Source organism: Eutrigla gurnardus, assembly GCF_963514095.1.
Source record: "Eutrigla gurnardus genome assembly, chromosome: 19".
Classification (NCBI taxonomy): Eukaryota; Metazoa; Chordata; class Actinopteri; order Perciformes; family Triglidae; genus Eutrigla; species Eutrigla gurnardus.
Window position 1 is genome coordinate 17,604,999 of NC_139930.1, and position 12,559 is coordinate 17,617,557.

The following is a 12,559-nucleotide window of genomic DNA, read 5'->3' on the forward strand; positions in this document are numbered from 1 at the left end:
CCTGCCTACCTTTACAGCAGCTTACAATGATTGGCTCTGATGGCCCTCTCTTACTTCTAATTGCCCCTCTCTATACCCCCCCCAACAAAGGCAGGAACAGCCCCTTCCCAAGCCCACTCATTTATTCACACATTCTTTCTTCTATCATTAGCATAAAAACAAGGACATAAGACTCACCTGGTCTCTCCTTGCCCGTCCCTTTGCTCTCTGCCAGTTTGTGTATCAAACTCTCCACCGAGGTGTTCTCAATGTTCCTCACAAATTCATTGTGAACCTGCGAAATAAAACATTAAAAAATCAGATTTAATGCAGAATTTAAGAAACTGAACGTACACATTTAAAAAGGTGATCCTATTCAGAAATGATTTCTGAGGATATTACTTGAAATCCTTAGCATTGAACATTAAAATACATTTAAAAATGTCATATTGTGGCCGCAGCAGGACTGTAAAAACCCCGACCAATCACAAGCGAGGAAGATGGTTGGACGTCCTGCCTGTCTGTCAATGCTTACTTCCTGATTGTGAGCCGGCTTTAAACTGAGGTCTGAACGAAGGGGGCGGGGCTTATTCGGTCGGCGATGCGTTCAAAGTCAAAGTGTGTTTTTTTCAACCTTTTATTGTTCAATGTATTCATCATTTACATTAATGGAAATGTTATTGTTTTAGAACAGAAAACGTGATGATTGACAGAGCTCTTAAAACAACTGAGATTTAACTACGTATCCCAGCAGCAGTAGCAGCACTTTGAGTCTGCCTTGTGTATGAAAGGTGAAATCCTTGGAGGTGAAGGAGACTATTTGTTTTTAAATCCAAAATTAAAAGCTTTTTTTACACGGGCCTTCCCTGCATTTCTATCGTCTTACCTCCGTTATGTCTGTAATTGTAAAGTGTCATCTTCATAATTTTATTGACATTTTCAGATTTCAAGACACAAAAAAACCCCAACAAAACAGAAAAAAACCACCTCCTGGGACCGTTTTTGGACGCATAAAGGCGGGGTTCTGAATCTGGACTGAGATTATATATATAAAGTAATTTCAGTAATGTAATGTTTTTATTTATGTTGATTATTTATTTGTTTTCTGTTTTGTTGTCTTGCTGCCGTCTTAGTTGTGTGGAGTGTTTGATGGGAAACGAATGGCGCCCGTCCTCGGGTTGATATGTTTAACAGATCTGGTTTGTGATTGGCCGACGGGAGCGTTGTGTACTTTAGTGGTTCTCTTGTGTCGGCTGCATCCTTGTTGTTGGCACCGTGATCCGGCAGCGATGCTGCCCCTCCGGGCCGGCGGGAAGGGGTGAGTGTTTGCTTGTTTGCTTTGGATGTGCATGTGTGCTTGTGTGTTTACCGAGGGGGAAAGTGAAACGCGATGTATAGGCGTGGGGGGGGGGGGGGGTGGGGGGGGTGGAGGAGGGTGGAGGCCGTCTCACCCAACCATTTAGATGTGCGTGATGCTGTAAGAGTGCAGAGTGGCTCCACTATCAAACAAACACACACGCAAACACACAATATGTGTCTGCTGCAAACCCCCCCTCCCCCCACGGGCCCCTGTGGCGAGGTGGAGTGCATTAGCCCTCTGTGGCCTGGCAGGAGAGGATGTTAGGGGGGTGGAGGGGGAGGAGGTGGGGAGGAGGAGGAGGAGGAGGAGGAGGAGGAGGAGGTTGCCGTGGTGAGGAAGTACGCTCAGTGCAGCACACGCGATCTGTCAGGTGCTGCTGCCATGACGGAGGGCAGTAATGTCATCAACCTGCGTGCCACACTCGCCTCACACACACACACACACACACACACACACGGAAATACACACACACACACACACACACACACACACATACATACACACAAATACACACACACCGCATCCCATGGAGAGTTTCAGCCACATGTTCGAAACATGCATCATCTGCCTTTAAGGGATCCCCCACACACACATACACACACACACATACACACACACACATACACACACACATACACACACACACTTACAAAAACAAACACAGCACGCGAACCCAGTGAATACACCTGCCCCCCCCCCCCCGGTGAGTGTAGAGCCGCATGCACTTCTTCCTACTTAAGAGTTTAAACACACCATGAACTGCTCACTTTCTCCCCCTCATCCTCTCTAACCTTCTTACCCCCCTGCATGCCCGCTGATCTGACACCAGCTGAGCCTCGTCTGAATATACCCCCCCCCCCCCCCGTTTGGGGTTTCATGCGTCGTCCCTGCGATCACCTGTCTCTGGTGCTTTAACACCCGGTACTTCTCCCCTCACACAACAGTCAAAGTCACTGCTAAGCCCACGGTTGACCCGGCAGGCCAGCGTGTCTCCTCCGATAAAGACACACAGGTGAGTCCTCCGTCGTTGGCTGTTCACCTGCCAGAAAGGCACTTCCCTGGCTGACACACACACACACACTCACACACACACTCACACACACTCCAGATGTGCAGGCCTCTTCCACCATCCATAGAAGTTGCTATGCAGCTACAGGGAGATCCTCCCTCACCGGCTTCCCACCAACGTGCCAGTGATGATGAACTAAGTCAATGTTTGATGCCCATGAGTCATATCTACAGTTTAAACCACATATTTGATGTTATATTAATATCACGAAAAACATCTACAAAATCACCAAAAAATCTATTTCAAGAAGCAGAGATATCATACTTTTTATTCCACACATTTTGCTTCCTTTATCATAACCCGGCGCCTTCATTACCCACAATTCAACTCCACCTCCGACAGTTTGCCTGTCAGCTTGAATGCCTGTGTGTTCAGTGACTAAGCACAATGTTGTAGAGATAAGACAACCCCACCCTCCCTCCTTCGCCTCCCTCCCTCCCCCCCCCGCCTCACCCGTATGAGACAATAAGGTCCCTCACAACCTGGTCTGATGAGGATTTATCAAATCCCTACTTTGCTGGTCCGGAAGGACAGAAACTGTCATTTTGGCTCTGCAACAGGCGGCGGCTGAATAACCTGCAGTAGCCTGTCGCTCCGCATTCTTTCCACCTTTCCGGAGTGAGTTGTTGTGGGTGGAGCTTTGCCGCCCTCTATGGGCGGCGAGAGGAAGTGCACGTAGCAGCTTCAGATGAATGAGAGCATCATGAGGTAAGGTAAGTATGATTGCCGAATAAATAAATAAAACATGGTTCGGGTTAAAACGCTGATTAATAGAGTTGCGAATGATGTTTGAAAGCCTCCACACACACACACACACACACACACACACACACACACACACACACACACACACACACACACACACACACACACACACACACACACACACACACACACACACACACACACACACACACACACACACACACACACACACACACACACACACACACACACACACACACACACACTCCATTTCCCAGAAACAAACAGCCGCCCACAGCTCTGGGACGCCAGCTTATTTGGCAAGTGTTTGGACTTGCGGAGGTGTTTTAGATCGGGCCGAGAGGGAGTTTTGATCAGCTTTTAATTGCCCGGCATAAAAGGCTGAATGGACTACTTCCTGGTTCTCAGTTAAACGATTAGCAAGATCAAAGACGACACTAATTGATGTGACACACAGTGAACCCAATGAGCGCGGGAGCCTCAGGTTAACAAGACACCTACTCCACCCACAGGAATGCCTGGGAGCATGTGTGTGTGTGTGTGTGTGTGTGTGTACACACACTCACCTCTCCTATTTGGACGTGCGTTTCGTCGACCGACTGCGAGTACGACTGAATGATCTCCTTCATGTGCAGAATGTGGTTTTCCTCGATGTCTTGGAATTTCTGGGAAACACACACGAGGAGGAGAGGAGGTCGTTAGTTACGACACGTGATGATCTGGATGCAAACAAATCTGCAACGTTAAACAAGGCGTACAAAACAACAAAATAAAGGACGCTTCACTTCCTCATTCTGCAGCAGACACTTCCTGTGTGTGTGTTTGGGTGGTCGGACACGTATACAGTTCCTCAAACATGTCACTTATTCCCTTCTTGAGATATTCATTCTGGCTTTGAACAGCCGTGTGGTGGAGATCACTTTAAAAGCCAGCCATTACTTCCCATTTAAAGTCTTCTGGGGGGGGGGGGGGGGGTTAACCGAGGAGAATGAGCATGAATAATCATAAGTGAAGATCTACACACACACACACATGCACGGCAACGGCTAGTATACGTACACACACTCAAGACAAAGAGAACACACACATGTGGGAGCTCCGGTGATGTCAGAGAGCACATGTGTTCAGTGTTTATAAGTCGCCCCCCCCCACATGTGTGCTGCGTTTGAGATGAGCCGTAAGACTCGCTAACTGAAACCATTTCTGGTGGCAGAGCTGCTGTGTGTGTGTGTGTGTGTGTGTGTGTGTGTGTGTGTGTGTGTGTGTGTGTGTGTGTGTGTGTGTGTGTGTGTGTGTGTGTGTGTGTGTGTGTGTGTACGGAGGGCCCAAATCCCGTTGATCTGATTTTAATTTGGAGTTTATCTAATCAGCCCCCTCAGATGGATCCAATCAGGACTTTTTCCACAAACGATTCTGCTACAGAGGACACACACACACACACACACACACACACACACACACACACACACACACACACACACACACACAACACACACACACTACAGAGGACACACACACACACACACACACACACACACACACACACACACACACACACACACTGTTTTTTGTTACCTGTGCGGTTTCTGCCATCTTCTGCTCAAACTCCGACTTGGCGGCGGCGTATTTCTCCACGTACGACTTGTAGGTCTCCGTGGCTTTTTTGGCTTTCACGCCGGCCTGCGGAGCGTAAACAAGACGAAGATGAACGCCTTCCATCAGTGAATGTGTGTCTGTACTCTTTGTTTTCCCCACATCGACTGACAAATCAGCGAGAAAGCTCCGACTGAACATGTTTGGTGGTGTGAAGGTTTCTGTGTAGAGTGGAGACTTCATCATCATCATGATGATCACCACCATACCATGATTGGGTGTGTGTGTGTGTGTGTGTGTGTGTGTGACCTCCCACCTTGTCCACGTCTCTCTGGGTGGCCCCCTCTTTGCGTAAGCGCTCCTGCTCCACGGTTTTGGCGTTGTAGATCTCCTTGGACTTCTGCAGGGCCTGCGAGGTGGTCTGGATGTTCTGCACGGCCTCCAGCGTGGACGCCACCTCTTCTTTTGTCTGCCGAAACATTAAATATGTGTCACTGTCAGAGTCAGTCGCCTTGTTCATCATGACTTAATGATGCAATAACAGACACAAGCTCCGTGTAGACAGGGATCCTTGATGGCTCTATTAAAAACCCGACAGCAGTCCCTCGGTGTCAGAAACCCAGAAACGTTGCACAACACAGCAGGAAGCAGTTAATATAGCAAAATACTTGGACGATGAAATAAAAGAGAAATAGAATCAAGAGCTCGAACCCTCTTTGTTCCTCACTTTTGACACATTTATGGGACAACATCATCAAAATAAATGATGTACACATTTCTCCACAGCTTTTACTTTGTTTTGTTCCAAGCTCTCTGTTTCAACGTTGGGTAATGTGGCTTCCTGCATGAGATATGAGCCGATGGTGTTTTAAGGATAGAGTCAACTTTGGAACTATTTCCATACAGTTAACTTCTTCCCCTCGAAGACAATGACTGGAAAAAAAATAGGTATTTAAGCTGTTCAATTTCCCTTTAAAGAAGGTAGGAAGGTAGGATTTCATATCATGGTTATCACGGCCAAAATAATTACGATTCACGATATCAAATGTGCTCATTTTTGATTGTTGGATGCATTGTATCAGAGTGGACATCCTTTCTCGTGAAAAAACAATCAAATAATCCTAAATATATGATCAAATATGATCCCCTGCATAATTATATGTATTTTTTTAATCCTACATTTTTGCCTAGATAGATTTTTTTTTTAGTTACTTGTGACAATATTTCCGATTAAATTCACTATGATCAACTTATTGTGAGTGCTTTTATTATGGCGATCCGTCCGATCCCTCATTGAAGGGTATAAAAAAAAAGTATAAAAAATAGTCAAATACCAAAACCTTGAATGAACCATGAATCCCTTCCATTTGTTCACTGGTTCTGGTTTAAATCTATATTTTCTAATTTTCCTGAGTATTTTATTTTGGAAAAGTGTTACCACAGCCGCTTGTGTTAACACAACGTTTAAACGTTTGGTTCTCCTTACCTTTTTGTGTGCTTTGGCCTGCTCTTCCACGTACTTCTGAACCTCTTTTATAAGTTCCTGGAGTTTCCGCACCAGCTCCATGTGACAGCTGGCCAGCTTCTCCGTCGAGGTCTTGAACACATCCCACACCGGAGCAAAAGTCCTGGGAGGAGAAAAGACATCGGAGGGGTTAAATCCATCCATCCATCCATCCTGGTGGTTTAGAAAAACCAGAAAGCTGTTCACACTCACCCGAGCTGAGAGAAGTTGCCAGCCGACTTGGCGAGTTTGGTCATAGACCTGGCATAGGCCTCTTCAATAGTGCTCCTAGGAGAGAGATTAAATCAATAAATCATCAGCATCATTATATGTCTACATTCAAAAACACATTTACAGTCGGGGTGGTAAAAAAGTTTGTTCCAGACATGTGGTGCGTTAAAGCAGTTAGAGCAGACCTGGTCCCGGGCCTGGTCCCGGACCTGGTCTGAGAGGTCTGGATGGTTCGTAGCTAAGCAGAAGATCAGAAGTGTATTCTGGCCCTAAACCAACCAGCAGGAGTATTCTGAAATCGATTCTTTGACAGACAGGAAGCCGGTGTTAAAACTCTGAGAACCGCAGTAATATGATGTACTTTTTTGGTTTAGTGAGGAAAAGAACTTTAAAAAGAAAAGAAAAAAATTGAATCATCGACACCCGAAGACTCCGACCCCCTTAATTCACAGTACGATAAAGTCTCGGCAACTTTAGCTCATGTCACGAAAAGGAGTCCAAAGAAACACCCACTAAGAACCTGGCAACACACATGCTGGACCGCGGTGCGCTGTGTGTGGGCCAATAAGTGAGGTTTGGCTGGTGATTTGTTCATAAACCACATGTGGAAGCTGACGGAGTATGAAGAGCTTGGGTTTGAATCCCCCTTTGTTTTATTCCTTCATGCAGCAGCGAAGTGACGGAAGGAAAGAGAGACCTGCAGCAGAGTTACAGAGGAAGGCTGAATTATACATGTCTCATATAGTCTCTCTACCTCTCTCTCTCTCTCTCTCTACCTCTCTCTCCCTCTCTCTCTCTACTTCAGGTTAGCGTGTTGTAAATACAGTCAAAGTGCCTTTCAACAACATTTAAAATGTAAAAACATCTTTGTGTTTGTTTACAATTCTAGACCACGACTTCCAAAAGTAGAAGTGTCTGTGTGTGTGTGTGTGTGTGTGTGTGTGTGTGTGTGTCTGTGTGTGTGTGTGTGTGTGTGTGTGTGTGTGTGTGTGTGTGTGTGTGTGTGTGTGTGTGTGTGTGTGTGTGTGCGTGCGTGTGTGTGTGTGTGTGTGTGTGTGTGTGTGTGTGTGCGTGTGTGTGTGTGTGTGTGTGTGTGTGTGTGTGTGTGTGTGAGTGCACTGCAGAGGCACACAAAGCTTTTGACCTCACGTTCAGAAGTGCACTTAACAAAGTGAACTTTGGGCAACAGAAACAGCACCTGTTTGATTCTAGAGCGTCTGTGTTCATGAATATAATATATATCGATGGTGAAGGTTCATTTATGAGCTTGCAGTTTAACCAAGATATTCTTAAAGAAATAAAGCAAAAAAAGGCTATAAAGATGCAGATAAGCAAGACTGTAGTCACAAAAGAGTTAGAAAAAAGTCTGCTTCTTGAGTGACACCATCCTCCCACAATGCAATGCAGGAAAGAGATCGAGTTGCTGCTCACGGCTGGAGAAAGTCGTGACTAGTGCCGAGACATGTTTAATTAGAAATCATTTTTTAAATCACTTGCTCATTTTTCCATCTTTAGGTGCAGATAACTGCAACAAATGTGTATAATAAATGTGTTTTTAAGAGAAGGGGCCTGGTTGATAACGGCGTAGAAAAGACACTGGGAAAATATTAGTGCAAAGAGCTTTTTTCTCCACCAGAGGGAGCCACAGTGCCGCTTTTCAGAAGAAAATAAAAACGTGCAGTGTGAATTATTATTATGCAATATATAAGCAATTTGGGTTAAACAAACTCCACTTGTCTCCTTCATGAATGCTGTATTGATTAGTTTGTATTATATAATACAGAATGCAAAGAGGGTTAATATGTAAGAGAAGTGAAATATGTATGTAAGATGATTTATAATGACAACATGAGTCGGAGCGGTTTGAACAGTGATCGTAACCTTTACAAGTAGGAGGGGCTATCATATGCATTAGTCAGCATTATTCCTTATTAATAAGACTTCACAAACATTGTTTGATTCTGCTTCTCAAACGTGAGGATGAGCTGCTGCTGTTTGTCACAAATTAATATTTAACTGCACAGAAAACACTATGAATAAAATATCATTATGACTCCAAACCTACAAAAGGAAGGCATCGACTGAAATAAGCTCTGATAGAAACGTCTCTATCACCTGACACCTGCATCCTGTTTGCACTCGATTAAGAAAATGACTATTTGTATAGTTTTGCTATCAGCCAATGACGGCAAGGCTTCTCTATTTAATGTGACTTGTGATTGGCCCACAGCCACAGCAGCCACAGTCCTTACAGTTGATGGAGTTGGCAGCCAAAAGTACACAGCTACACTATAAACATGCTGCGTACAATATCAACAACCCATATGGTGCACATCTGTATGAATCAGGATCATTTATAGTGGATTTGAGTTGCGTTGCCAAGTACTTGCATGTTATTGACTACAGGTGTGTGTGTGTGTGTGTGTGTGTGTGTGTGTGTGTTACCTTTCTCTGATGAAGTCTGTGAGCTCCTTGGAGGAAATTTGGCCATGCTTCATGTTGTGGTAGAGCACGTCGAAGCCATTATTTTTGTCACCCTGCATTTCAGACACACAAACAACAAAACAGATGAGTCACGGGAACAAACAACAACAACGACGACACCACCACCGACACGTCAGAGCCGACACGTTACCGCGGCGACTCTCTCTACGAGCAGCGTAGCTCTCATCGTCTGCATGGCGTCCAGCTGCGTCTGCAGCCGCCGCTGGTCCACCATGCTCATCTTCGCCATGCTGGAGAGGAACGGAACGCTTAAAGAGACCGGTCTGAGGCTCGGCTGTAGGCTGATAAGAGACGGAGAGTCTGTGTTGCCGTAACCATGACGACGCCCAGGTAACGGGGGTCATGTTGCACTGATGCTTTGAAAAATGCAGGTACCTCTGCAACATTTATACGTTCAAAATATTCATTACTAAAGAATAAATGATCCGACACTTATAGTACAGATTTACTGACACCCTTCTATGACTAACTATATTAAAACTGGAATAATAAAAAAAATATAATTAAATTACTTATCAACAGCATGGTAAACAGCTATCACAGAAAAATAAACAAGACAATGAATAAAAATTTAATTGCTTTACGGCAACCAAATCAATCTCAAGAAAGTCAATATGAGTTTATTGCATATATATAATATTATTCTGTGTTTATGCCGACCAATAACTAACGACAAATTGGAGAACGGGAAACTGGGTGTGAGTTGATAATATAAACAGTGTCACTGTTTAACACTTTTAAACTTTATGATTCAATATGTGATCACAAAAACAAAACTTAAGGGTTCAAATCAAGATTTATATTATGTATCTATAAATATCCATAAAAGTATCTGCTTCAAATATTTAATCAAGCTGTATCCTGGACATAACTGATACAACTAGAATCAGATCAGAGATGTGATTTATTATCACAGTGGACCGACTTCAGGCGGCGTTTTACTAGAATGACTTTGACGTTGAAGATAAGAGCTTCATAAGTTTGGATAATTATGTATTTATTGTCGTGACCTTTCACCTCAGTGGCCTTTTTAGAAACACACCTTCACCTCAAAACACCTGCTCGTCACTTTGAGAAGTCTTCACTTCCTCGTCGCCCGAATCAAGACTGGAACGAGGACGTACCTTCATTTTTCATTTTTTAAAAATGCAACTTGGCAAAAACAGACATCCTGCTAACCAGCATCCCGAGGCCTGAAGCACTCGCTGGAGGAAACGGATACTTCTACTAAAAACATGATATCACCATCCTCATTCTTGTCTGACACGGATCCACTCTGTTTCACCTCAAACCCCCCGGTTCCTGGAGCGATCCGGCGTCAGCAGTTTTACAACACATCAGTTGCTGCTTTAACAAAAATGCCTGTTTTTATTCCCACATTGACAAAAAAAAAAGATGAAAGGTCAGGAAGTTTGCGTCGAAGCCGTTTTTTATTTACCGAGCAAATAGCTGTTAAAAGGAAAGCATCCCTCTCTGGCCTACATTCTACTGCTTCCTGCTGGAACAAGATCAATATAACAAAAGTTCATCCTGCCTGCAGCAAACAGCAGCCTTTTTAGAAATAAGACACTCGCTGACCGATTGGGCAATGGAGTGTCTACAAAACAGGGAAGTGACGGAAAAGTGAGACTCCTGCAGAAACAGGAAGAGTCCATTCTGTGCAAAGACTGTGCAGCTCGTATGGAATGTGATATCAGTGGATACAAAAGAGAGAAAAAATGACAACAAACACAGGAAACAGCACAGGGCGTTTTGTTCAGGCAGGTTACAATACTGGGATTGATTCTGCAAATAAAAAAAGGCACAATAGCTGTGGAATAATAAAGACAACGCCTTGAAGTAACCTGAAATATCTCACGTAAATTAATTAACTACCAGTCTGTAATTCCCCGACTAAACTAGTACTGTTTCTGTTCAGTAATGATACCATATATTACTTGCTTTTACTGGGATTTATACATATAAAGAAATAATAATTAAAAAATGAGAAAATAAATAAAAATAAAAACAAGAATATTAAAATAAGAGAAATCTACGACTGCGTTTTAGGGCAACTGTGGAAAAAAAAAAAACAGAGCCGAGAGAGGTGGGCAATATTCAGAGAAAAAAAAGTTGTGAATTTGCGAGTTTATAAAGTCGCAGATTTTCTACTTTACTACGATGCTAACAATCGGTATTTATGCACGCTAACTTCCACATGAATGTACACATGATGCTGATGGTTGGTGGTTTTTATTGATCGGGCAGGTTGGGCTAAGATGCTAGTGGTAGCTTTCACTTGTTGTCATAGCAACGACAAACATCCAGTCAAGCAACTTGTTTACTTCCTATATGCGACTTCTTTTCTCTGAATATTGCCCACCTCTCTTGGCTCCGTTTGTTATATTTTTTTCTATCGTGACCCTAATACTCCGTCGTAAGATTTCTATTCCTTTGATATTCTTGTTTTTATTTTATTTTATGTTTCACGTAAAGCACTTTAAATAACCTTGTTGTTGAAAGCTGCTATACAAATAAACTTTCCTCGTCTGACTGATTTCCTCCGACCCTCATTGATGAAAGCCTTCACGTTCATGTTTAATATTCCAGCCACACATTGTGAAATTCAGTAAGTACTCATTATGCTTGGATTTGGATGGAGGGGTTTGTTTTCTTTTTCTTTTTTCTTTTTAAACTCCAGAATCCCAACGTGGACTTAGATCTCGGCTTTGTATGCTTAAAAAAAAAGAAAAACGTAGGCAACTAGACGGCTTACGTCATGGTTGAATGTGCACTAAAGTGTGCTTTTGCTGGGAAGAGTTGCTGCACTTCGATTGTAAAAGCAGCAACCTGCACACTCGTTTTAAAACACAGCTATGTATTATATGTGTATTATATGTGTATTATATGTAAACTATAACTGCGACAGAAACAGAACTATTCTGACTGAAAGCCGAATTCTTCAGCAAATAAACATTCTTAGCATTAGTTAAATATCTTTGACTCTTGGTTCTTCCACATTTTTCTTGAAGACAATTAAAAAAAAAAAGGGACAGTTCACCCCGAAAATAAAAACTACATATTTTCCCCCTCTTTTCCGTGGAGATGCATTTTCTCGTGGTGCTCAAAGCGCCAAAATATAAATAAAAAAAACAAAAAAAAACAAGCTCTTTCCAGGAATCATGACCCGGTTAGAGAGATAATCCACAGACCTCGCTGTGAGCAGTTCATGTAAGTTCAAGGAGAAAAAAAAGCAGGTTTTTTTCCGCTTTGAGCAGCAGAAAGTTCCATATAGTCCCATAGTCCCATTATTATTCAAGCACTTTTCAAGCACTTCAGGGTGCATTTCCATGCTTTTCCAGCACCTTCCAGCTGTGGTTAACTCCATATTTGTATCAATCCAATGGTCAGTATTCAGTCTACTTATTATGTCACTCGTTCATCACATTAAATGAGATGTTATTGTCCAATAAACAACCAACATGATGTTTGGAGACAGCTTTTTACAGAAGGACCACAAATGAAAGGAAAACTAATTCCACTAACAGATCCACAGAAATATAATCACCAACTATTTTCATCATCTGTTCATCATCAAAAGTCCTTTTTCATA

At 43.2% G+C, this 12,559-nt stretch overlaps 1 protein-coding gene across 5 annotated transcripts in view; it reads right to left on the reverse strand.

Moving 5' to 3' along the window:
* The window catches only part of fcho2 (FCH and mu domain containing endocytic adaptor 2), a 37,969-nt gene that overhangs the window by 20,848 nt on the left and 4,562 nt on the right, over positions 1-12,559 (reverse strand). For all 5 annotated transcript variants that reach the window (XM_084035116.1, XM_084035117.1, XM_084035118.1 and 2 more), the window contains exons 2-8: positions 8,908-8,999; positions 6,445-6,519; positions 6,214-6,355; positions 5,044-5,196; positions 4,710-4,814; positions 3,701-3,799; positions 178-274 (exon numbers count right to left, since the gene is read on the reverse strand). In XM_084035116.1, coding sequence (XP_083891242.1) covers positions 178-274; positions 3,701-3,799; positions 4,710-4,814; positions 5,044-5,196; positions 6,214-6,355; positions 6,445-6,519; positions 8,908-8,999 — 763 coding nt within the window. The remainder of the gene's footprint in view (positions 1-177; positions 275-3,700; positions 3,800-4,709; positions 4,815-5,043; positions 5,197-6,213; positions 6,356-6,444; positions 6,520-8,907; positions 9,000-12,559) is intronic.